At 39.8% G+C, this 27,029-nt stretch overlaps 1 protein-coding gene across 2 annotated transcripts; it reads left to right on the top strand.

The window, feature by feature from the left end:
* Positions 1–2,877: 2,877 nt before the first annotated feature.
* Positions 2,878–26,758, top strand: TRA2A (transformer 2 alpha homolog). 2 transcript variants are annotated; one of them, XM_088519696.1, is made up of 8 exons: positions 2,878–3,073; positions 12,212–12,345; positions 13,478–13,577; positions 16,422–16,610; positions 24,435–24,550; positions 25,108–25,215; positions 25,922–25,989; positions 26,164–26,758. In XM_088519696.1, the coding sequence occupies exons 1-8, from the start codon at positions 3,038–3,040 to the stop codon at positions 26,172–26,174; spliced, it is 762 nt and encodes a 253-aa protein (XP_088375822.1). In that variant the 5' UTR covers positions 2,878–3,037; the 3' UTR covers positions 26,175–26,758. The 2 variants fall into 2 exon arrangements, with proteins under 2 accessions (XP_088375822.1, XP_088375821.1); XM_088519695.1 differs by having other exon boundaries at positions 2,879–3,073; positions 13,406–13,577.
* The last annotated feature ends 271 nt before the right edge of the window (positions 26,759–27,029 follow it).

Genomic DNA, 27,029 nt, shown 5'->3' with positions numbered 1-27,029 from the left:
TCAAAACTGCAATAAGACTAGTGGTGTATTATGACAATATATATGATATACTTGAACAAGACCCTGGGAGGGATGTCTGAAGTATATAATTACACCATCCTAGTATATTTCTTAGACTGCCTCTATTTTTCTTTCCTGTATTTGAACCACCTTCCCTTTAGCAGAGAGGTTCCTAGAGGCACAGATCAACTTTGCAGTTTCACCAACTAATAGATTGTAGATATGGAATCTAACTATATATGTATGTATTGAATAATTGTTTTACACACTAGGAAACTATTGTGAAGTTACTGTAGGGAACAATAAAGACAGGATAGTTACGGAAAACACAGTGAAGGGAGCCTCTACTTTTCAACTAAAAATAGAAACATGATTAGACTTTTTAAAAATAGGTTTTTATATCTGTGACTGCCATTTTTATTTTAGAATTAATTGCCATAGTATTTTAGTGTAACATCAATAAAGAAAAAAAAATCCTCCTGGAATAATGTGAACATCTTGAATGCGTGGCTTAGGATAACTCTCAGGCATGCAATCATGACAAAGGCTGAGCCCAGATGTCATATATGTACATGTTAACAAAGGGTACATTCCTGTCCTTCTCACCTTCTCCCTCTCCCCACACTTCTTTTTTTCTGAGTGTGATCATTATGTACTCCAGTCAGTTCATCATTTTTTCCATGCCTCCCCTTACTGCAAAAGGTTTAGGAACCTTTTCTTAGAAATTAAGCATGTCCTTTATCCTTTTTCTCTGATGTTCCTACATTCTTCTAGATTTAAATTATAGGCAATATGAGCTGGAATTAAAATCAGATTGGGTCACAACCGTATGACATCTTGCAGTAGAGAAAGGGCTTTATTAATGAAGTTACACTTGGAAGAGGAGATGCGGAAATCCATCTCCTGGAGCTGAGTAGCGTACAGCTGGCACAAAATAAAAGAGATTATGGCAGGGGTTCAGAATGTCTTTCGGAAAATGAGACATCTGCAGAGGCTAAAGATCATGCCAGCCTTTTAGGAATTGAATTTAATTGCAGTTGAACAAGAACTGGCTAAGGAATCAACTAAAACTTTTTGAATAAATGACCTACAAGAAACCATAGCCGAAATATTTTACAAACCCAGAGGATAAACAAGACCTTTCCCTAATATTGCCTGCTTCAGCATCAGGAGTTATTTTTTTAATTGGTTATTTGCTCCTGATTCACCAATCAAGAGGGGTGTAAATGTGGCACGTGCACTTCCACCTTTCACTTACGCTAAGAAAAAAAAAATCGGGTCATTTATGCATCCTAAGAGAAAACAGTAAGAATCATTTCCTGAAAGACCTGTATCTGACCAGGCTGTTAGGAGCTCTGTGTGAGTGCAGGCAGGGCTTTGCAGCCAGGACCTTGCCTCTGTGAATGGGCTGACACAGAAGCTATTGAAAAACCTAATTCACAGGCAGAGATGAGAGAAGGAAGGAGGAGAAGCAACCAGAGGTGCAGACATTGTTGCGTAAAGCCCAGAAATGTGGTTTGGGGAGCAGGGGGATTTCTAGGGAGTCCTCTCTTGCCTGTGAATCATTCTCTGAGGTCCCCTGTTGTTTTGTGTGAATACTCATTTACAGGAGCACTCCATTACGTGGTTTGTTAACTCAGGTGAACTGGTCAATCCCAGGTTTCAGGATGGGAGCTGAAGATAACCATCCTCAGGCAGGTCAACTGGGGTGGAGCAGCTTCTGGACTCATGGGGCAAAGCAGCTTCTCGGGGGCATGCACAAATTTAGGCAATCGGTTGCAATTCAGAGGGAAGCTCCTGCTCCAGGAGGAACACAGGGAAGAGGTAGTGGTGGGACAGAGCAGGAGCTCAGCTTTGTGCTTCTGCACCAAGCTGGCACAAGTGCTGTTTCTGGTGCTGGCCAACAATCTTCACCTGGCTGTCCTGATTTTCAGTTGTAGGCAAAGCAAGCCCAGCTATTTTGTCATATTTCATCATCTCTGGACATTTTCCTGCCCCAAGGAACTATCTATTCAGCCTGGGTGTTGAGCCAGTGCTGGCTCCAAGGTATTACCTGTTGTAGCAACCATGTGTGTGGGAGGGAGAACTATCTACAGCACAGAGGGCAAATAGAGAAGCGCCTGTGATGTGACGGAGAAAATAAGCCCCCTAGTGAAATTAGTTAAAAAAACAAATTCCCAAGACTTTAAGTAAAAAATCCTGATGAATATAAGCCTGTCTTTCCTAGATGATTTGAAGACCAAATCACGTGGCTTTGTTATCAAATTCTCTTTGTGCTGAAAGCAACCTACCTGCCCTGTACAGCAAATAACCATTTGTGATAACAGAACACTAATAACAGGGGTCTAAACACACTAACCTAGCATGTCCTGAGTAGACCACTTTTAAAATACCTCCTTGCGTAGTCTGCAAGGAGCATTTACGAGAATAAAAAAAAATAAAAATAAAAAAAAAAAAAGGAAAGAAAGAAATGAAGCTGAGCATTACTGCGGAAGAGGGAAGTGCCTCAGGCGGAGAGGTGCTTCGTGAAGGCATCTGCGTTTGCGCACAGAAGGAGCGGGGGATACCAGGCGCCTGGGTGGCTGCCTTTACCGCTTCTCGCCTCCAGCGGCCTCGGAGGATGCCGCGCTCCCGCCTAGCAGCACATGGGGGACGGAGCAGCCCTCCCCGCGTACGGGCAGCGGCGCCCCGGGACCAGCAGCCCCTCCTCGGCAGGGCCACAACGGCCTCCCGCGGCCGTTACAGCGCGGCGCCTCGCGGTAGCCGCCCGCACCGCGCATGCGCAGCGAGCGCCGCGGAGGTGGCGGCGGCGCCTCCTTTGTGACGGGCGGGCCGGGCCGCGCCCCGCCCCGCGCGCGGTGCCGAGCGCAGACGGAGCGGAGGCGCCATTTTGCGCGGCTGCGGGAGACGTGCTGGGAGGCTGTGGTGGGAGGGTGGCGGTGGCATTAGCGGCTGCGGTGTTAGCGGCAGCGGGCACGGTCGCTGCTCGGGACTAGTGTCCCCGTTCGCCCGATCTTGCGGCCAGGACTGCGCCGACATGAGCGACGTAGAGGAGAACAACTTCGAGGGGAGGGTGAGTAGCCGTCCCCGCCGGGGTCGTGCCGAGGGGACCGGCGTGGGGAGGGGGCGGGCGCGCTCTCTGTTCTCCGGCACGGTATGGGGTGGGGGGAGCGCGGCGTGTCTCTAAAATGGCTACTCTGGCCGCCCGCGTCCTGCTCAGGCCGTGGGCGCCTCTCTCCCCCCAGCCCTCCCGCCCCCTTCCCCGCCGAGCCGGTGCTGGGGAAGGGCCGGGGAGCTGGCGCGGCCCGGAGCGCGGCCCCGCTGCCGTCGCGCGTTTCCTTCTCCCGTCGCGTCCCCCATCCCCCTCCTCGGGGGCCGCTGCTTCGCCTCTCTCCTCCTAGCAGAGGGTTTTCCTGGGAGAACCGGCCTCGGAGCCCATCCCCTCCCCATTTTTTTTTTGCCCCCCCCCCCCCTTTTTTTTCCCTCCTTTGGTCGCGAAACGCCCGGGTGCTCCGTTGATCCCCGTGCCTGGGCTTGGGAGCGGCCCCCTTTCCTCGTTCCGCCGTGGCCGCCGCGCGGGTAACGGGCGGGCGGAGGGCCGGGCGCTGTGGCGGGGGGTGCGCGGCCTCTCTCGCCCGCGGCCGCTGCTCCTCGGCTCGGGCTCCTGCAGCCGTCGCGAGGGGCACGGCCTTCCTTGTAAAACCCTTGAAACTTGCTCTGCACCCAGCCACGGGCCTTCTCAGCGAGCTGCTGCGGTCCTTAGCCTTGTCAGGCCTGTTTTTTTCTCTATCTATCTCCTTGGATTGCTGCGATTTTTTTTTTGTTTGTTTGTTTTTTTGTGGACACATCTGACCTGTCCCTTCCCTTTTATTTCCCCACTTGAATCTTCTACCTCTCAGTCTGCCACCCCCCCGCCACCCCGTGTGATGATCAGGGCAAGCAGGATTTAGAAGTGCTTGAAACATGAATGAGATACGTGCCTTATCCTCACTCCAGCATTTGCTCTTTTGATTTTGCAGGATTTTTTGTTGTTATTGACTCTTAAGGAGTTTCTTTAGAAGGACACCTGAGCATCCTTTTGGTGACTTTCTCTGATGAACCAGTGACAGCAGCTTTGCTGTTTTATAGAGTTACTGCCTTGGGGAAAGGAGCAATGAAATTTTGAAAGAGCGATGTTTTTATGGAATTATCGTTACTCCGTTGTACTGTTAGCTAAAAAGCATTCCCCAGGCCGAGTGTGCTGTGCTTGGTTGTGCAGTGCCTGCTGCTGGTTCCTCAGGTGAGGTAAACAAAACTTGTTCTTGTGTTGTTTGCTTTGACAAAGGTAGCTACGCTCTTTCTAGCTTAGCAGACTAATCTGTGAAGGGAAAACTGGCTTATATTTCAGTTAAGTTTGAAAAAATAGAGCAGTGAGTATGTTTTGTGCTTTGTTCTTTAATTTGTTACTTGAACCATTTAGTATACAGTTTTTTTTATTTATTTTTGCGCTTTTTTCTTGTCCCACTGAAATTTTTTGATAGAATTTGTGTTAAGTTTTTTTTTTCTACCTAATATTTTATTATGCATCTATTGTTAGTGTTACAGAGCTGGTATGGCTGTTTGACTTCGGTATTTTTCTAACTTTTTTTTCCCTCCACATTCGCCAAAAGTGGAAGTGGATTTAAAAAAAAAATGTATTTTGACACTAAGAAGCCCTGTTTAGCAGTTTCTCTGTTTCCGTGACTGCTACTTCAGTTGGCTTGTTCTTTTTTGGTGGTGAAAAAATTACCTGTTGGAGAGAGCTGCTTACCCTGTTGAGCTTCCATTTGGAAAACATTTATTCTTTTCTCTCCCCTAGTAGTGGAATTTCTGAATCAGTATATGGCACTGTTGCCTGCCTTTTTTTTTTTTCTTCTTTTTCTTTTATTTTTCTCCTTCCTCCTCCTCCATGTGCAACTGACATGATTGCAACTCTTTATTTATCATTTTGTATTCCTGAACAGTATGGTTTCTTTAGTCATTTTTTGTTGCTTATGTTATTAAAAATAGTTAAAATAACAAGCGATACTTCAGGCTGCAATGTTTTATATTTCATTTTTGCTGGAAGTTTAGTTTTTAATCTGTTATCCAAATTGGGTAGAAGTTTTATTTTATGCACTGAATGTCTTAGTGCTTTAGTTTGTATGTGCGTACACACACACAGATCTGTGAGAGTATGGCATACATTTCCAATTGGTGAAGGAACCTGGAAAGAAACTGGAAAACCTGCATTTATTTTGTGTGGTAAAAAGGCAACCACCACCAACAAAAACCTACTTTCCTGGAAGTTGCCGCAAAGGAGAACTCTTAAGGAGATTTCAGTTCTCTTAGTTTCCCTCCCTTGCCCCCTTTTTCCCTCCTCTGCTTTGCATCCCCTCCCCCCAATCTTTCTCTCCTACACACAATATTTAGTTTAAAATTTAACTAATCTGATTTTGTGATGGGCTTTTAAATATCTAAATACCACAAAATTAAGGCAGTTCAGTTTGTTCTTTCACATTTCATCAGTGTAGATGAAAAGCTGTAATGAAAATTGCTAAAAGTAGCAATGAAATCTTATACCGGGATATAGGAAATTGCTAGAGTTAAGGTATGGACATTAGAAAGAATATCAGAAAAATCTTTTTTTCTTATTGATCCAGTGACTTGAATCTTGGAAAAGTTCCAGAATTTTTTTTTTTATCATTATTGAATGTTCTTTTTGAGTTGGTTAGACAAATGAGGCTTTTTCTCTTCTACTGTGGTCAGGGAACAGGCAGAATCAAGCAAGGATTGAGTTTCACTTCCTTTTTGTGTTTGTCTGGTTGTTGCTAATAACACATTGCTCTTCAGGCATATAGTCTGCAATGTAACTTTGTAAGGTTTCCAGAACGCAGAACAAATTGTGATCTGAACAAGCCTGCAATCTAGAAACCCCACTTACCAGCTTTGATCAGTTATTTTTTTGAGCTTCTGATAAATTTGCTTTCCATAATCTGAAAAATGTAGGGTTTTTCTATCAATATACTATTTTATTAATAATTTTATTTAAAGTATATCTCTAAATCAGAACAAAGGTAGAACTCAATTTTAGAACTCCAATTCTCTTCTTGTCTTCCTTGATTCTCATCATGAGATGCCTCTTCCTGCTTTCTACACAATATTGTATTGTGCTTAATCTAATAATCATTTAAAGAAATGCACGATTTTTGAATGTGAGCCATCTTTTTGAGGGAAGTATGCATAGTTCATGCCTATGCAAGTGACTTTTGGACATGATAAATTGCCAATGCCTTATTTCTTCATTAAGCTTCCATTCAACAAAAACTTATTTCCTACACATTCTAATATTAGCTGCCTAAGTCTGATTAATCTTAAGATTTGCTGCTTTGCTTCAGACAAAATTTGAGGAAGTCTCTTTAGGTGACTGTAGTGGTAAATCTCTCCAGTAGTGGCAATGTGCCACTTCAGTGGAAAGGGAGGCAGTTTTCGTTTCAAAATGTATAGAAATCAGGCAAGTCAGTCTGCAGTAGTTTGAAAAGTGCTGTGATAGTCCTGTTTTGTTTGTTTGTTTGTTTAAACCCTCTTTGTTTAATCAAACTGTTAATAAATAAACCTTCTCTGAACAGGCAAATACTTAAGCCTCATTGAAGAGATAAATTGTAAATTGCAAAGCTGAAACTTTTTTTTTTTTCTTATCGAAGTGGTATCAGATAAGAGCATAGAGTTTGTTAATGTTGCTGACATAATAAATATATCTGCCTTCAAGGCAGCACAACGTAGGGTTTGTCTTTTCATACAGAAGCTTATTATGTTCACTGTTTAAATATTAATAAAGAGTGGTTATTAAGGAATTGGTTTTTTTTTTGAGCTTAAAGTGATAGGACATAGATTAAAGACAAAAGTTAACTTGTAAACTTCAGGAAATGTTGATAGGTTTCTGTCAAAATGGTGTTTAAATTGAATCATTCTTTTCTCATATATAAGGTGCCACTATATTGACAGTTTCATCCAGTGAATTTGGCCATCTGTTTCATTTTTCTAGCTCTTTTTTTGGTTGCCTATGTTTTTTCATCCTATTTTATTTTTTTTTTTCTCTTCACCTCTAATGCCTGAACAACCATTTTGCTAGCTCGCATGGTTGCTGGAGCTCTTGTGCATGTTTTGGGGGGGTGTTTTTTTTTAATTTTTTTGTTGTTTTTTCCTCTCCCTACATGTTGTTTGTATTTCTTCTTAAGAAGGCCAAATGAATTCCAACTAAGATTTCTTAGTATTTCATGGGGATTTTTCCCCCCCCTCCTGTTTCACTTCTCGTATGTTTTTATAGAAAGTGAAAGTTAACTTCATATTATTTTTAATTTAGAGTCTCGCTTTAAATTGTGACACACCCTTTCTGTCACACTCTGAAATGGTAAGGCATGAAAAACACAAATATGAGGACAAGGACATAGAATCATAGAATGCTTAAGATTGGAAGGAACCTCTAGAGATCATCTAGTCCAACCCCCCTGCACACTCAGGGTCACCAAAAGCACGTGGCACAGGACTGCGTCCAAGCAGGTTTTGAAGATCTCCAGAGAAGGAGACTCCACAACCTCTCTGGGCAGCCTGTTCCAGTGCTCTGTCATCCTCACTGTTAAAAAAAATTTTCCTTAAGTTCCTGTGGAACTTTTGGTGCTTCAGTTTGTGGCCATTACCTCTAGTCTGTCAGTGGCCACCACTGAAAAGAGACCAGCACCATCCTCCTCACTCCCTCCCTTGAGGTACTTATAGACACTGATCAGGTCCCCTCTCAGCCTTCTCTTCTCCAGGCTGAACAGGCCCAGCTCCCTCAGCCTCTCCTCATAGGGCAGGTGTTCCAGGCCCCTGATCATCCTTGTGGCCCTGCGCTGGACTCTCTCCAGCAGCTCCACATCCCTCTTGTACTGTGGGGCCCAGAACTGGACACAATACTCCAGATGCGGCCTCACCAGGACTGAAAGGACGATGTTTCTAGGGTTTTTTGTTTGTTAGTTTTTCTTTCTTTATCATGTCCTCTGGGTGGGCTATTCTAAATGAATGTTTCTGAAGATTCTTGCAGTTCTACTCTACATAGAACTGTTTGCATTGTTTTATTGTTTTTTTTTTTCTCAACTGTGTTAGAAAGTAGCATCACTTTTTTCAGGGATGTAAGGAAGATAATTGACACAAGCACTTACATGATTTTAACAGTTGGGCTGTTATGAATGAAATATTGACAGGACTGTTGTCTTGCTCAGTTGGCTCATCTTAAGCTGTTGATAAGTTAATCAGTTATTGAATTTATATGATTATGAGGTCCTGTGGGAGAGGGAGGATCATGCCCTGTCCATATCACTTTGTTCCATGCTGCTCTTTCTGAGAAAAGAAATGGTGTCCGGGATGAAAAATAATCTTCAGTGCTTTCTGTAGCAGGTTTTAGTTCTTCATTTTCTTATCTAGCGGAATGAAGCTATGCTATGAAGCTGCTGTCTAGATTTTCTGTTCACCTATAATTTTGTTGGCTTCAAGTTCTACTCCTTAGCTGGTGGATCGTTAATCCTGTCCACCAGTATATACACCTCTTCTTTTAAGGAAGTATACAGTTTTTATTATTATTTTTCAAGTGGAAAACATAGTTGGCAGGTGCAGTGTTTGTTTAAAAATAGAAGTCTGCTTTGAAAAATGTTAGGTAGTTAGCTGTCTGTCTACCTTACATGCTGTAGTGACAGAGAACATAGATTCTTTCACATGGTCACCGTATGTAGCTGTCTGCAAGCCTATAAGCGTGAGAAAAGTGGCTAAACAGTTGCACAGTAAACCAGAAGGCCTTAAAATACACAGTTGTTTGTAAGATAATTGTGGGATGAGAACTTGAGTCCAAGAAATAGTCTTGACTGTGGCCCTTAAGTGATGAGGATCTTTAGAACAGAAAGGTACAAGAATGCTGAGGATCAAGAGAGAAACTATAGCCTTCTCTGTCTTGAACAATAGTTGAATTTAGGTCTGGGTTAAAAATGGACCAGAGACCAGAATTTTTAGTTTGCTTTAGGACTGGTGAAGAACCTAGTTTTTAATGCTTTGGCTAGTAGAATTGTTTCTTTGCTGACATTGAAGATAACATAATAAAAAAGAATGTTAAGTTGTTTTTAATCAAAATGTTCGTGCTCATGTTGCAGAATGAATATAAACTGTTTGTGCAGAACAGTCAGATCTGTCTGTGATATGACTGTGACTGATATTTATTGTTTCCTATATGGAAATAAAGGAGGAAAATTTAGATGTCTGTGACTGCTTGAGGCTGTGAATCTCTTAATCCCTGGTTCTAGTGATGCTGATATAAATCTTAATAGGTACTTTTTCAGTATTATCCTTAAGCTCTTGCAGATTATTGTGATTCCCTTAGACTCTGCTTTTGAAGCTGTGTAGGAGAATATAACTAGGTGATCTGTGTGTTGCATCAGAAGATGAGATGTAATTGCCTGCCAATGACAGACACAGTATACAACTGCTAACAGGTAATCTCTCTTTAGCTGCAGTTTATGTCTTCAGTTTCTTTGTTTGAGGAAGTTTTGAAATGTATAAGAACTCCTGCTGTCACCTCTGTCACAATTTTGAAGTTGTATGGGAGTTAAACCCTTTGGGGCAATACAAATAATTATGAAAGGTCTTGACCTGCATGGAATGATATAATGTTCGCTTCCAGCAGCTTAAAGTTGCCAGACAAGATGGATTGTCAGAATTGGTACTACTGGGATCACTGTGAGCAAGATCTTAAAATGCTTCAGTTGATTAACTGAGGACACTAAGCTAACTTACTATATTGTGTGGAAGTGTTTGGGACCTCAGTATTTTTGTTGTCTCCCAACACTTCTAGATTGTGCTATATCTGTTTTCTTTTATTCTTACATTTCCAAAGTTCTTAAAGATGTGGTGTTTCAAATGTAAAGCATGTTGACAACACAGTATCCTCATAAAGGAAGGACTGAGGAGGATGAATCCCTTGTCTTTTAATTGGAAGAGCTGTTCTAAACCTAAACAGCGTCATATTAAATATTTTTTTCTGTATTGATGATCCCTTTTAATAGAGAGGGGAGAGGAACAGATTCCTGTAGGATTTGGGAATTGTTTCAGGGGATGTAGTCAGTGTAAAGGGAAGATCTAATGAGGCTGTCAACAATGAGGAGTACAAAAATAGAGAAGAGGTACATAAAAAGCATGTTAGTGACTCTAAAAGGAAATGTATTTTTAAGGGAATTTTTGATATATAGTAAAAACACCAAATAGTATTTTGGTAATATGTAAGTTCATATCCCTCCTTTGTTTCAGTGAAAGACATTGAAATCAGTGAATATCCAGTTTAATAAGAATAGCCTGCAATGCAGACCTGGTACTATGGGCCACATGTCACAGCTAAACTTTGAAATCAGCCTTCATTAAGTGTGTCATGCCTTTCATTCCAATAGGTGATGTTCTCCGTGTGTCTCTTATCCTTTTGTCAAGGTAAACTGGAGAAGTATGGGTACAGCTTTAGCTGTGATGTTAGTAAGGGGTCTTTCAAGTTCTGTTCATGGTGGATTTATTGTCTTAAAATATGGGGAAAGAGTCCTTTGAAAAGGACTTAAATTCTTGAGTACTTTGAACTGAACTGGAGATGGAAGATTTGAACCTAACATGGGCAGAGTAAGCAACAAGATGAGAGAAAACGTGCTGAGAATGAGCAGGTGGAAAAAGGTTGAAAATAGGAATGAAGTGTTACACTTGTAGAAAGGCAACTTGCTTTATTTTTTTTTTAATAGAGAATTTTGCACAATTGTTTGAAGTTACAGATGTATATAGCATATCTTTTCTTCCCTCCTTCCTTCCTTCCTTTCTTTTTCTTTCCCTTTTTTTATGCATAGCTGGGCTCCTTAGAAATATTATATACTGAAACAGGAGGTAATCCTAACCTGCTCTTTGTTTGCTTGTTTTCCTAGTTTTTCTATTGTGTGCATTATTATGCAAGAAAGTCTCCTGTCTTTCCTTTTAATGGATTGCTTTGAAATACGCTATTTTACATCTTGCTTTATATGGATTAAGTTATATGCAAGGAAAACAGGATAACAATGAGGAAGAAAACATAGGAAGAAAAATAATTTGTCCTGCATATATCTATGTGCATGTAGTATGTGAGTAAGTATGTGCATTAGATAGGTTTTGTTTGGAAATCTTTGGCCAGTTTGTTGAATTGAGTGCCTAGTAATAATGTGTAGGAGTAGAATCTGGGTTATTTAATAATGAGAAGTACAAAGTTGTTATTTTAGGGGGTAAGCACACTTACTGATATCAATTTTAATATATTTGTGCTAATTAGTTTTTAGTACATCTATGTATCTTGCAAAAACGAATCTGAAAGGGGAGGAGGGTAGCTTTGAAAATATAGTAAAACACTGAGAACTCAGTAAGCTCGTTGTTAGAACATAGACACTTATACAATTCTAAAGATTTTTTTTAAAATTGTTTTATAAAATAGTTTCTTGCACTTTACCTGCTGGCATTTCAATTTGGTAGATAACATCTGAACTCCAGCAGAGTTTTATAATCCCCACGTGCTTAAATATACTAAATGTTCTTTTTCCATTAAGGTTAATGTTCGTGAAGAGATTGAAGAGTTTTTTCCAAGAATGTGGAAGATAAATCAAGATAAAAGAAGGCTAATGAAAAGTATTAAAGATCAGAAAATTAAAATTGAATGGGGGAAAAAATTGAACAGAAGATTGGTCAGATAGAAGCACTTGAATTTTTTTTAAGGCTATAATGAATTGTTTGAATTGGGGAAGAATACACGAAGTATGAAAAATGGAAAAACTCAATGAAGAATGAAGAAAAGTAGAAAGCAAGAGTGAAGTAGAATTAAAAGAATCTGGAAGAATGAATGGGTCCTAGGTTAAGTAAATGTATGGTTTATGTTCCAGTGTCTGTATGATCAAGTTGTAGATGAATTTGCATGATTGCTTAGTTAATAGAGAATTGGTGATCTGGTTCAAGCAGGGAACTATTTGAGGAGAGCATACAATATTAACAGTGGGCGCTAGCAAAATGAAATTTGCTCTGGAGGGTATTGCCTAACCATTTGTTTTTCAGGAGCAATCAATAAAATAGAATTACTGTACTTTAAATGTTAGGAGTTAGGCATTTATACAACCAATACCATTTGTAATACTGTCTTCTTTGTTAGGAGTCTCGCTCCCAGTCAAAATCTCCAGCTGGGAGTCCTGCTCGTGTAAAATCGGAGAGCAGGTCAGGATCTCGCAGTCCATCGAGGGCTTCCAAACATTCTGAATCGCACTCTAGATCAAGATCAAAATCAAGGTATGTCCAGGAAGTACTTCAGGTTAATTCAGTATTATTACCTGTTCTCTTAGATACATTGTTCAGAATTTTTGCAAAAAGTATAAATCATCTTCTGGGGGTGTTTTAACAAGGCTTAGTGGATATGAACGGAAGGGAGAAGAAAAGGCAAGTAAAATTTGCCACAAAATTAGTCTAGTCTTTCTCTGGGTTAGAGAAAAGGAGTAAGCTCTGTGAACTACTGAAACAGACTACTTGGGATGGTTCAAGAAAAGCTTTAATTAGAGGGTTTAAAAACAAAATGAAGTATAGCTTAAAGTGAGCATGGAGAACTGCTTAGTTTATGGGAGTTTTAGGCTTAAAATAATCATGTGGAGCTACACATGTCCCTGTCTGCCTTTTTCACTCTGAGAATGTCTGCACAGGCAATAATTGCAACAATCCATCTTCCCTTGTTCACTTCAGCAGGGCAGTCTAGAAAGAGTCATGATTCTGCTTTAAAATCTCAAACCCAGCCTAATGCTATAGCTTCAGTTCTTGTTGTGCTTAGCCAGCATAGCTAAGGACTGCTGTTAGGATGTAATCTCTGTGTGAAAGTGTGTGATTTAACAGGTTGGTTTCGAATGGAATTTATCATTGGCTGGGGTTTATCAGTTTATCTCTTTTTTTTTTTATATCCCCAAACTTCTTTTCTTCGCAGACTTCACCTATAGATACTATAGTATTGCTAGATCTTTCTTTTTCTTTTTTTGTTTCCTTTTTTTTTTTTTTTTCAGTGGAGACAGCTTTTACATTGTGGTATATCTGGCTTCTGTATTGCTGTGTGAACTTCTCGAAAATTACCGTGAATGTAATCTTCCGTTTATGCCAGAATCACTCTCTCTGAATTAAAAATCTTGCTACTGTCTGTGTTAAGATCTGCATTTTTTTAGATGAACAAAGTGCATCTTTTAGAAGAAAATAAGCTATTCTACTTGTGAGCTCCTCTCAAATGAATTTAAGATTTTGTCTGGGAAATGTAAGACTTACAATTCAATACATGGTGCATATGACCTAACTAAAAGCTTTCTCTCTGTTGAAGATCCAGGTCCAGAAGGCATTCGCACAGACGTTACACTCGATCCAGATCCCATTCCCATTCTCATTCCCATAGGAGACGTTCTCGAAGCAGATCATACACACCAGAGTACCGTCGTCGAAGGAGCCGTAGTCACTCTCCCATGTCCAACAGGAGAAGGCACACCGGCAGCAGAGTATGTCATGTTCATCAAGGCTGAGTATCAACAAAACAGTTGTTACTTGCATTAATGTAGTCTAGGTGATGTGCTGGGTGAATCTAACCTGCTGCTTTGACTTTGAATGGTCTGGAAATTGTTTTTTGAGGGGCAACAAACTTTGTCCTTACAGCTAGACACCTATTTCTTAGGTTTATGACTAGGAGGGCACTTAGAATCGTATTGGAAACCACATGACTGCAAGTCAGTATGCCTGGAAAAAGTGATGTGTTTCCTGTACTGTAGAAGTTGAATCCTTATTCCTGCTTCAATTTTCTTTTGAGGGGAACGGGGAGGGGGCCGACAGTTCCAAGCATATGCATCCTTCACAGAGGGAAAAACAACAACAAAGAAAAAACTGCAAAAATATCTACCCCAAAATTGACTAGAGGAGCAAAAGAAGTAAATTCTCAGCCGTTTGTTTCGTATAACTTGAGTTATATTCAATGTCCCTAGCATTTTTCTGCCGCTAAGGAATGAATTTGGTGTGTCTTGAGGGGGGGAGCTGGGAAAAGAAACCTTTATATTTTTAGTTACTGTGGAAACCTTAATAGGCCAAAATATTTTACACCTAGGAAAAGGGATCGATAAGCCTCTCTAAATTTAAATGAGAAGCAACCAGATAGCTCTGTGTATACAGGAAGAAGTAAATAGCCAAGATCTAATACATTAGTGCCATAATGTTCTGAGGAGTTTCCCCCAAAGTCCTTGTTTGTGATAGCTTGTTGTTCCGCATCAGTTCACGATGATAGAAGTGTTGCTTCAGGTCTATCTCTTCCTTTGTGAGGACTGGTAATTTTCTGATTCTTACACGTTCCATCCATTTCAGTTTCCCTGAATCTTTTCACTAATCCTATCAAAAAGGATGAATGACTTTTTTGCAGGCTTACTTCTCTGAAGCAGCTCACCAGAATCAGATAAATGTCAGTGTGAGGGAGAAGACAAGAGAGTGTGAGGGAGAAGACAAGAGTTTGCAAAAGAGAGCAAGACTACAGCAGTGTTCATGTACAGCGGCTTAAGCTTTTGGGAGGCAGTGTATATAGTTATGCTTTTTGCAGATGGTTTGCTATGTGTAATCACAGTATAGCAAACATGAGCTCAATGTATTTGAAAAACTGACATGAATAACAGAACATTGCAAGGGTTAGCAGATTTCCTGGAGAAATACAAATGAATCTCTATTGGTATTTTAGAAAATCTAAGAATATTTCCTTTTGCCTTGGGAATGACTTTATAACATTGTCCTTTTCTCAGTGATTTCCACATTAATTCTAAGAAATAATAAGAAATAAGGTAAAAACTAAGCTTTAACCAAGCAGATTTTTATGCCCTAACTTGCAGTTGTTCTAAAGGCATCAGAAAAAACTGATACTGATTATGCTACTTCTGTTCACCCTGTAGAAAGAGCTTGGAGATGGAAGCACTGGCTTTTAGCTTCCACAGAAGTCCTTCCAGTCATTATGTCTATCACTTGTTACTCAAGTGTTGAGAAGCAATTTGTACATCTCATCTTGCCTCAGAAAAGGGTTCATGAGTAAGGGACGGTTAGGGACAGTGGGATATTTTTGCTTCGGCAAATATTTTGCCTGTTAGTTTCATAACACAGCTGAATTTAAACTAGAATTTTCCTTTGTTGTAGAATTAAACTTTGAAATGCAAACTTTTACTTAAAAATTGACATATTGATCTTGGAGATTGTAGAGAGGGGCTGGGAAAAGTACAAGACAAAAGAGCTCAACCTGTTTGAGTTAGATTGAAAGACAATCTCTGAGGCATAAACTACAGTGTAGTGTAGCTTGCAATTCAATTTAAGATTTCTAAGCTTCAGTTCAACTGTGTCAACTTTCAGTTATTATTTTAACAGAAACTTGGAATCTCTACATATTGCTGCTATTTTAAATTTTCTTCTAGTACAACAGGTCAACAGGTGCACTGTAAGAATTGATCAAAGTGTTTTTTTGTTGTTGTTAAGCTTCTTGCAGTGACATTATATAAACTCAGTAGAATATGGAAAAGCTAAATATAAAAATGCTGAATCGAGTAGGAAGGTGAATTGCAGTGCATGTTGTACGATTTTGACTCTGTAGATTTAGTTGAAGTAAAATATATAAATGATTTTGTTTCTCTGCTTTAGAAATCTTTATTTTCTTTTGGGGCTACTGTTTCATAGAATACGTCAATGCTTATAAACTGGACGAATATCACCTGCTTCATTCATCTAGTTAATTATGACTGTACTGAGATAAACTTTCAAATGTAAATGTTGACTTTCAATATAATTGAATAGGTAACATTGAGGAGAGAGGAAGTAAACTGTTTTAGCAGAAGCTAAGTTACTGCTCATGTTTACTGGCTCAGATGCATTTAGTGTGTGAAATAGAAAGTAGCATGGACTGTTGAGTACCAGCGGTGACCTTCCAGAAGGGCAAAAGATGAGAATGGATCAGCCTACCTAAATTCCCAAGTGTGGACTTCCATATCATGTCTCCAGGTTGTGGATGATTCAAATGGGAAACACTAATAAAACAGCTTCCCTTTCCACATCTGTTTTATAATCAGAATGCTTAATTTTTCTGAATGGCAGATCAGAATCTTCAACATGAAAAGTTCACCTCCGTTTCAATGTAAAAAAGAAAAGGTTGCTTTTTGAAAATACTTTAAGATTGGAATGTTAACTGTTCAAGTATTAAGCTTTGGAATAGAAGAATTTAGTTTTCTTCAGCTATATTTTTTAATAACATAATTGAAAAAGGGAAACTTTATTGAGAGTGATGCAATTTGTTTTTAATTAATTTAATTGGAGTTGAATATTTGTCTTACCAGGCTAATCCAGATCCTAATACTTGTCTTGGAGTGTTTGGTCTCAGTTTGTATACCACTGAGAGAGATTTGCGTGAAGTCTTTTCCCGTTATGGACCTTTGACTGGAGTCAACGTGGTTTATGATCAACGGACTGGGCGATCCAGAGGATTTGCTTTTGTTTATTTCGAGCGAATTGATGATTCTAAAGAGGTAAGTTCATGCTTTGCTACTTGTCATAGATATACTGCTTGTCTGTTGTCCCCACAGATACCTTTCTGGAAGTGATTTGAATGCTTTTGCTAAATAGTTGTCAGAATGAGATTCATTTAAAATATTGTATTCAAACAACATGGCCCTTCTAAGCAGTGAACAGATGAAGCATGTGACCTTAATTTTGTAATTCTATGGGCCCAGGCTATGTGCTTTGACTCACTGATAAAAGTAACTCTTTGCTTTGTTCAAATGGTTTAAAATGGAGGTGGGTTTTAGAAAAGCTGATATTTAGCATTCTTTAAATATTTGGAAGTACTTTCCTGAATCCATCAAAATTCTGAAGGTGTTCTTCTCTACTTTTCGTCTGTCATCATACATTTGAAAATTGTGGTTGGATTTTTTTGGATTGCACCTGCTTGTCGACTTTGCTGGTGAGGCAGCTAGCCCTTTGTAGCTGACCTGAGTTGTTGTCTGTAGAATAATAGATCCCTAAAGAAATAGGCAAAAATCTAAATGGCACCCTATATTATGTTTCTCTATAACAATCAGTATTTACCATCTGTGTCATGATATTGTGAGTATGTTTTCCTAGCTGTGTAAGATACTGAAATTTTTGGGTATGGTTGCTATTAAAAGTAAAGATAACATCTATAACACTTTGAAAATAAATACATAATTAAAAAGCCACTCTTTCAGTCAGTTACTATTTAGTACCATCTATTGTGTGTTCTTTAAGAACTGGACAAATGTCATCTTAGTACCACCCACTGTAGAATTACTTCTTTATGGGGAAACTGAGTCATAGACTTCATGCATCTTGTTTATGACTGAATAGTCTTGGACAAATGTTCCGGACTTGGAACATCTTGGAACTTGTTTGATTTTTTTTTTTTAATTGGGTAAGGATCATTTCTAATGCTTGGGCATGTGTTCTGCCTGATGCTGCAGGAATGGAGAGTGGCAACTGTGGGCCTAGTAACAGTGAATGAGAAGTGAAAACTTAGAAGTGCCTGTTTGCTCTGATAACGTCTTAATGGCTAGAAGTTCCATGCATGACTTGGTTGGGCTAGACTCGGTTCTGAGCTTTGGCAGGTTTATGGTGTAATTCCGAGCCAGCAGCTGTAAAAGTCAAAAAGACTATTTTCACACTACTAGTTTTGCAGGGCGAGAGAGGAGTTAATGAGGTGGCTTGTTCAGTTCTGACTTTGGCCTTATTTTTTTTTTCACTTTTGGTAGGACTTAACGCAGTAGTTCTTTTGCATTACAGTTAATATCCAAAATACTTGGAAAAAACTTGTCACGTTAGTACGATAGTCTCATCTGTTTGTTTTACAACTTTGTATTTAGAAGTGCAGGTTTTTTAGTTGTCATGAGCAGTGGTCATGCACGATGCCATGCATTTCTTAAAATGCTCCGTGTAAATAGCATAAAGTAATCTGTGTTTGGTGTGAAGCTGTCTTGGCAGATGCTACAAGACTGTGGAATGCAAAGCAAAAATGGGAAATTACATGCAAAATCAGGAACAGAAATAAAGATGAGCATCTCCATCGGGAACTGAAAAAAAATGGGAGTATAATTGGAGAGGCAATTAAGTTTCCCCCATCCTCTTCCTTAAACAGTTTCTCTTATGCAAATTCAAAGTATTCCATGTTTCTCATCTCTGGCGCTTCTCTTTCCCTCTCTTAACTATTCTAGCCCTTTGTGGAGGAAAACGTGTTGGTTTGATTTGATTTCATGGACCTTAAAGTCAGTTTTGAAGATGTCAGTAAGTGGCTATTGCAGGGGGGGAAAACAGGGATATCAGCCCTAGGTATGAAACCCAGCTGCAGACTCTGTAGAAGGAATGGTGAAGGACATGAAATAATTCTGTGTGGAAGATAAACACAAATCTGAAAAGCTGGGTGCGCATAAAAGAGATGTTGTTTACTTTTGTTCTGAATAAATAGTGTTTTCTCTTAAACCTGCTTATCGGCTAACTGCACCTCTGAATAAAGAGAATACGAAGTGGTAGATGTTTAGCTGAATTCCAGCCTTTAAAGCAGTCCTACATGGATTAGATAGGTAGAGAATCCTACAAACCAAATTCTGAGGATTTCTTATCCTTACTATTGTCCTTGCGAGAAAGGTAACAGAAGGGAGCCTCTCGGGCGGATGTACTTTCAAGCACAGTTGATATTGAAGTATGTCACCGAATGAATTGTGAATAATTGTTTATGTTCGTATAACTCAACTTAATCCTGCAAGTGATTGCTCTAAATCATGTGGATTCTGTTGTAGTCAAAATCTTGTTGAGATCTTATTTATGGTCTGTTATCCTCACAAATCTGAACTGTTAACTAAGCTGGTTAAAATGTTGCAATCTGCTAAGGTTCTGAAAGCCGAGTGATACAAACTTTCTAGTTCCTTATGGTGGTAGAGATTGAGCCTATACTAGCTCAGTGTTTTGGAAATCTGTAGATCTTGCAAAATAGTGGCTTTAAAAGGTGGTATTTCCTCCTGTTCTCAGTGGGGCTGACTCTTGATTTGATGTGTAATTTCAGGGTATATCTGATACATATAGTTAATTTTAGTTCATATTAACAAGCACCTGCCTAACAGACCTAATCCGCAACTTGGGACCATCTTCTGAGGTTCTGGGAATGTTCTCTGGATTTCACCACCCAGTTCTTCCCTGAATGCTTAAGTGATTGTCTGTAGTAAATGCATAGCTTTCCAGTAGTGTTGTAGATAGTTTATAGGGCATCAGTAAGTAGAACTTGACATTCATTGATGTTCTTCCACTATAGAGCTGGGACTTTATTACTCTGGGACTTTATATATGCTGTATATGTAACTGCTCTGTCTCCAGATGCTATTCTGGTTTCTTCACACCTACCTAAAAATACAGAAGGGCAGTGAAGTGTACAGAAGCTTATTTTCAGTTAATTAGTAAAGCAGTTTTGGACTTCCAGAACTTTCAATTAATGGTAAGGCTGCTATGGTGCCATAATTGGTTGTTAATGATCATCCTGGATATAGTCAGGTTGAATTTTAGTTTTTGATGACTCCTGCTTAGAACAACTGGCAGAGCATCACAGTAGCTCCAGTCATTCCACTTTAACAGGATCCAGAATAAAATGTTGGACACATGCTTGCTTGTGAAAGAAACTCCTTCTGGAATCTCTTCTACTTTCCCTCAAACTCTCCTGAGCCTGAGGATGTAAAATGATGGTCTGGACAGAATATTCCTTTCCCAGCAAGTGTCTGTTATTCCAGTGGCCTAGTGTTTGCAAGATAGAGCACTTAATTTGCTGATTTTATTCAGTCTTGGACTGAAGAAACTCCAGGACAGTCAGCTGTGTTCCTCCACCAAATTTTAAACAGGAGACTCTGAATGCTGAGGATCAACAGCTGTTGATCCAGGAACCTTGAGGTGTGATGTGCTAGTCTGTTCTTTTCAGTGCTTTTGTTGAAAGCCTGGTTAGAAAAAGGCCCATAAAACTTCAGTTTTTCAAATTAAAAGATATTCTCACCTATGGGTGTGATGCTTTGTGGATTTTTCTTTTTAAAGATTTTTTTGATAGAAAAGTAATGCTTGGAGCTGCTGTTTGCCCTTGTCTGTTGTAGCATCATATCATTACACTGACCATTCTTCTGCTAAGTATTCCGAACCAGATATGAGTGCGGCAACATTACGCAAAGAAGAATATCTGTAAACATCTCATGTTGAAGATCTGTTTCAGTAGATTGCCATCCCTTTTTTGATAATTTGCAGTATTTGCAACATTGTTACCAAACTGCTTGGTTTGTAAATTTTTTTAAATGAAACTGTGAAAGATTTTTAGTTGCCCATTGCATTATTATTATTTTGAGATTTTCTGTTTCTTTCTATGTTACAGAAAAATACAAATCTATATACTAAGATTGCTTGCCTTGAAGTTAAAAATAAATCAAGAGATTTGAGGTATCTTCTACAGAAGTGTTGTATTATGAGTGCAAAGCACTTTGTAGTATAGGTTGATGATTCTTAGTACAGTTACCTAGGACTTCACATGCAGCTATCCTGCTTTTCAGTAAATCATGATATAAAACGGTAATTTCCAAAATTGGGACTACAGTGTACTATGCATCGGTAACGAACTCAGCTGAGGACCATTAGCTTGAAGGCTTGTTGCTAACGCAGCACTTCCAGTTTTCTAATGCTAGTCATGGACTGTTACACTTTCAAGTTGTATTTCGGAACTCTTTTCTGAAATGGTGTCAAGTTAGTGATCAAGGCAAATGCTATATAGGGGAAAAAAAAAAGAGAGAAAAAAATATTAACATAATTCAGTTTCTAAAGACTGGATTAATTATAGGAGTCTTTTAATTTCCAAGGTGGTTAATCGATGGTGCAAGCTGGCCAGTTCAGAAACATTGTTACTGTCCTAAATTTCTCCCACAGCTTGTCCAACAAATGCTTGAAGTCTTGTTTGTGGTATCTAAGCGGCCTTACATATACTAGGAAAGAACACAGGAATGTCCCAAATGTTTGGAATTACAAGTAACAGCCTTTTTTATACTGTGAAATGCCATGAAATTGGTAATACCTAGAAACATACATTGAGTTACTTATTCTATCTCTTTGAAACTGTATATTTCTTAATTCTGAAGCTATAAAGTTTACTTCAGGGGGGAAAAAAAAACCCACATAGGATTAGCAGATGTTTAAACTTAGAAAACAAAGTACGCACATATCACTACCAATATTCTAATTGTCTAAAATCCCCTCAAACTAGAGAAGATCAACTGTCATTCCGAAGTAAAATGGACGCTTGAAATCCTCTGAACTTGGTAAACAACAGTTAGTGGTTTAAAAAAAAAAGCTGTTTTTCTTGTTGTTTTGTTTTTCCTTCTTCTCATTGGATGTTTTTCAGAGTGTTTTTGCATGCCGTCATTAAATCCAGAGTTGGGCTAGTGATACTCATATCTTGAGGAAAAAGCTAGTCTTTCATGTCTGTTAGCCCTGTGCGGGACCTGTGATAGAGTGGAGAGGATCTTTCTATTGGTGGAATTTAAGTAAAATAGGGGAGGGTTGTTTTTGTTTTTTTGTTGTTGTTGTGTGTTTTTTTTTTTTTGTCATTGTCTAGGATATATAGATACTGCCATAAAAGCTTCTCACAAATTACTAAGTATTCAATCTGTTTCTGCTAATTTTGTAGTGATGTCCATTACTGAAGTCTTGCAGAGCAATTTAGACACAACATTAAGTGGAAAACTTGATGTTCTGGTGCAAAACAAATGATAACTTATTTGAACTCCATAGCAGAAATGTAAAGTGTCTGTGCATTAGTCCTTATGAAGGATGCTGACAGCTCCGCAAAGTCTAGCTCCCCTCTCTAAGCACAGGACAGATTAGGTTCCTAAAAATTCCCATGCTGTCTGCTTGTGGCATTCTACAAACTGGAAGTTTGTTTCATTTCCTTCAATGACTTCCTGACTGCTCAGCGAACACCAGTCACATCTGGTGTTTTTTGCATATCATTAAAAGTTCAGCGTTCTCCCCTTCCCCACCCCCCCTTTTTTTTTGTTCTATTTTGTTTACTAATACATTTGAAAAATCCCAAATACTGCATTAAATATCAGATGAAATAGAGCTGTATTCATGTTAATGTTTTCTCTATAACAGTTTTGAGCCACTAGGGGTCATGGCTCTAGTTTGGGAAATGCTCATCTTGTCAGCCTGTTGGTAGTTACAGAGAGTTTGAAAGAGCTTTATTATTTTGGATAGACTACTCCCTAGTTTAAAACAGTCATCAAGGTATTATTTTTACTTGCATCATTTGCAGTTCTTATTCACTTTTCTGACTGCCAACACACAGATTTTCAGTTATTTAAAAAAATATATTTGGTGATTTTTACTGGCAGTTGTTAAAAGCCAAAAAATGAAGGTTTTACATTGGGTGATTCCCTAGACATTGTGACCAGGCCTTTTGGGTTTTGTTTAGAGCGGGAACTGTTAACTACCCTGTATCTCTGAAATGCAATATGCTTTTTGGCAGTTCCAAGGCTCTCCAAATTAACTCGTGTATCTTGGTTGCTTGCTTGCTTGCTTTTTTTGGTTGGTTCTGCTCCCCTTGTCAGATAAATCTTCCTTTTGCCAATCAGGGCTGTTTACTCATATAACTAAACAAGACACATGTGCCAGATGTTCAGGTTGAACTGTCTTGTCAGTTAAGCTTATTACATTGAAAGTTGTTATTTGATATAAAAATGTCATAAGGCAGAAAACTCCTTGTCTTTCAAATCTGTTACCATGTTTCCAGAAAGTTGTTTTTTGTCATGAAGCTAATTTTTCAGCCAGCTTTTTGTAGCATTCGGTTCTGGGTTATTACACTGCGTGCACGTGTTTCATTTTTATTTAGCTCACGCGTGTGGAACAGGGCTTTAGCTTCCTGGGCTGGAGATTTGTTTGTTTGTTTTCGTTGATGGTTTTGTTTCGTTATTGGCGCATGTGTTAACGCAAGCAGGAAGCCTGCGGAGGCTGCGGGCTGTGCCTGGCCGGGCCGCGTTGTGCCGCTGCCGGGCGCGCGTCTCGCTGGGCGGCGCTGCCGCACGGCCACCGGCCGCGTGACGAGCGCGAGCTGCGCGCGACACCCGCCGTGGAGCTGGGCGCGGGAGCAGCAAGCGTCGGGGAGCTGAGCTCCTCTCTTCTCCAACTTAGTCCAATAAAGTCCTTGTTAGCAGGCTGCAAAAAGATTACGTTTCTGAGTAGTTGTTTGTTATACCAGAGAAAATGCCAAGTTCAGAGGTACTCTTTATGTTTTGAGCCCTTTATATCGTGCCTCAGAGATAAACACTAGCAAAGTGATCGTGTGGCTTAACTCTCAAGGTTTGAACAGCGTCTCTTCTCCAACATGAATATGGAAATAATTTGTATGTTGGGAGAAAATGGAAATAATTTATGGAAAATGGAAACAACTATTGTGATCTGATACATGATAAATCTTAGAGCAGCAGGTGGAAGGACCAAATAATTTTATCTTTACAAATTTTGATACTTGTCGTCTAGTACAGCATTGTCTGTTTGTTAAACGTTAAAGATAGCTGCAGTGATGATGGTGGGTTTGGGCTTGTTTGCCTTTTTTGTTTGCTTCATGTTTTAATTCATTTTTACTTCATTTTTGAGGCACTGTAGCTGTCCTCAGCGCCGCGGCGGCGCTCAGCACAGCCTCGTGTGTGATGCGGAGCCCAGCAAGGCCGCAGCGCTGCTGGCCGGGGAGCCCGGGGGCACCGGCGCCCCTCGGGCTGCTCCATTGTGTGCGCGGCCGCCAGCCGCCTCTGCGCGAGCGAGCGAGCGCGGGGGGAGGAAGGCTGCAATTAGGGAGCCCTCTAGGCTGAACCCGCCATTTTACTGAGCTCCGCTGGAGCGGGTCCTTGTAAGGGAGATGGCAGGAGGCTGGGAGAGCATGAAATGGCAGCCGACTAGCAGCAAAGAGGCCATATGCACCCTACAGGAAGCCACTGCTCTGCACAGCCTCGGGAGCCGCCCGGCCCCTCTGCACTGGAGATGGCCCTAGCAAAGATGCGGTTTGCAGGAAGCCCTGCCCTGGCTTTTCTGCTCGCCCTTGTGCTGGGCAGAAGCCTGGGTATAAGGAGAGCCAGTGCACGAGGGGTTAGTGTGGCGCCCCGGGGCAGCCCTGTGGTGAGCGGCCGGCCGAGCCGCGCCACAGAGGGGCACTCGTTACCAGCCCCGCTCAGGCCTGCTCGGGGCTTGCCCTCCTCGCCGAAAATGGCGCCTCCAGCGCTTCCCTGCGTAGCAGGAGCTCCCAGAGCTCACGGCCCGTTTCTCTGTCTCCGCAGGCGATGGAGCATGCAAACGGCATGGAGCTGGATGGCAGGAGGATCCGCGTGGATTACTCCATCACCAAGAGAGCGCATACGCCCACTCCAGGCATCTACATGGGCAGGCCAACCCAGTAAGAAGTTCCCTCGTTTCCTTTTAATGAGGAGAAAGTTGATACAAATGGAGAGTTTGAAGTCTGACTGAGGAAATCAAAATACAGAAACTTAAATTTTCTGATTTTTTTTTTTTCCTTTTTAAAAAATAATCCTGAGGTGTTTTTTCTCCCAATTGTATTTTATCAATATTGCTAATTGCATTTTATTACAGTATGTTTATATAAAGTATGTATCATTGAGATTTGCATACTATTCTACTGGAGTTTCAAGTGTCATCATTTCTCAAAGTTTGCTGAAGGATTTTTTTAAAAATTGTCAGTCATAGTTAAGATACGTGTAGCTTGCAGAAGGTATTAAGGTACCCATTTGTCTTTTAGTTTTTGGTGGGATAAATGACTATTGTGTTTTTTGAAGCTTTTTTCTTTAAAACTTTTATTATTTTATGTTGTGGTCTGAAGTGTTTATTATTTGTAAGAACACTGCAAAAGCTTGTAAATAGTTTAAATAACGATGAAGAATAGCTGCTTAAAGGTGTGTGTGGTTTTTTTTTTTTTTTTTTTTTCCCTCCCAATAGCAGTGGAGGAGGAGGTGGTGGTGGAGCAGGTCGTCGTCGTGACTCTTACTACGATAGGGGATATGACAGAGGATATGACAGATATGAAGAATATGACTACAGATACAGGTAATCTTGAGTTTATTTGTAGGGGAAAAAAATGGATTTGTGGGAGAAATGGAATAGCATTTTTGCCTTTCCCCCCCCCCATCTGTAGCAAGACTGTGCATGCATATATGTGTTAGGTTTTGTAGGGTTAAAACAGTCTTAATCTTTAAGGCTTCTGTAAAACAGTCACACAGTGAACACCTGGGAGAAGGGTCAGTCTTGTGACCTGAAAGAGGGTAATGCCCTACAAAATGGAGGGGCAGAAAAGAAGGGAAAAATCCTTATGGAAGCAGGGACAGCTGATGACTAGTGCTGCTTTAAGCAAGGCTTTTTCAGGTATGTTTTTAGTACATTTGAGGCTTCATAATTGTCCTGCTGTTTTGAAAGTTAGCTAGTGTCAGAGAATGTTGTTGAACAAGAGCTGTATGCATGTGTTAAAGTAGTTGGTGCACTCGCAGGGCTATTAAGGGTTTAATAAATGTTGTCTAGAAATGTCCTACAGTGCAAAACACTGAATGGAGTTTTATAAAAGCATTTGGGTTTTTTTCTTGTTGTTTTCGTTCGTTTTGTTTTTTAAAAAGTGAGCCTCAGCCAAATAAAACTGAAATCTTTCATGCAGGCCAAAGTCTTTCATTGCTAAGGAAATGGTTCTGTTCTGTAGAACTGATGTGAATAAGGCATCTTTCATAATGCACGTTGTTGGGTTTTTCTTTAATTTCCCTTGAAGGAGACGATCACCATCACCTTATTATAGTCGATACCGATCACGATCAAGATCCCGCTCCTATAGTCCACGTAAGTAAACACAAATGATTAAACCGCATCTGGCTGGCTTAAACCTTGCTCTTACCAGTATTAATTGGTCAGGGACAGTTCTGAATGCCACAGCAAAACTGGTGCATCTGATGGGGCATTTTCAAGCTGTTTGCCTTGTTTATAGTAATGGTGTCTTCTCTCTTTTTTTTCCAGGGCGCTACTGAAGGTCAGAAGAGTTAGCAAGGACGTGATTTTTAAATATAAACTTCAGATCTTAGCTTCCCTTCTGCTTCCCCTCCTGTTCTCCCTTCCTCATCCTCCATCCAATTCTTTTACAGATCTTTGGTTCAGTTAGAGTATACATATTTTCAGTTGAAGTATTCCTATTTTCCATCCCTCTTTATTGTAATACTCTTAAATATTGTAATTGTTGGTAGTTTTGTGTAGTAAAACATCCTAAGCAAAATTAAATAGAGAACCCAAGATGTTGATACATTTTGGAAGTCATTCTGATTTTGTTTTTAAAACAATTGGACTCTGGCTAATCAAAAGAGCAGAAAGGATTGATATTTTTAAGGCTTGCATGTCATATGTAATAAGCACACTCAGATACTTCAATATAAACCTGCATTTCCAAGTAACTCATTAATCTTTCTGTTAAGATGTTTACCTCTTACTTTGAGAAACAAGTAACACCTTTTGAGCCTTTTCTGTAATGACAAATTTATTTAGATAGTCATGAACCAGAGGATCTTTTTGTCAAGTAGTTATTTTGAATGTAGAATATTTGAGCTAGAGCAAAATTTGATATTTGATTGACTGGGGAAAATAGATTCTTGTACACTGAAAATTTAGACTGTTTTCTACATTAAGCTGTCAGACTGCTACATAGCGGGTAACATTTGAAGTTAAAGCTTTTTTTTATTTTTGTTTTTTAATTGTACTCTGTTGAATATTTCCCCTTAATCAATGCAGGAGTAAAAACTATTTATTGAACATAGCAATTAGTTGTATAATTTGCTGTTCATTTACAAAAATAAATAAAAGCAAAAATGACCCCACCTTTTTGGTATTACAAT

This window comes from Tinamus guttatus, unplaced genomic scaffold, assembly GCF_059628265.1.
Source record: "Tinamus guttatus ecotype Peru unplaced genomic scaffold, ASM5962826v1 Tinamus_guttatus_pri_ptg000067l, whole genome shotgun sequence".
Classification (NCBI taxonomy): domain Eukaryota; kingdom Metazoa; phylum Chordata; class Aves; order Tinamiformes; family Tinamidae; genus Tinamus; species Tinamus guttatus.
Note: the sequence above shows the minus strand (reverse complement) of the source record. Positions and strands in the feature narration are given on the sequence as shown.

Coding starts and splice junctions, on each gene's coding strand:
- TRA2A (XM_088519695.1), top strand. CDS start 3,038: ATGAGCGACGTAGAGGAGAACAACTTCGAGGGGAGG. Junction 3,074..12,211: donor AGAACAACTTCGAGGGGAGG/GTGAGTAGCCGT, acceptor CTTCTTTGTTAG/GAGTCTCGCTCCCAGTCAAA. Junction 12,346..13,405: donor AGATCAAGATCAAAATCAAG/GTATGTCCAGGA, acceptor TCTCTGTTGAAG/ATCCAGGTCCAGAAGGCATT.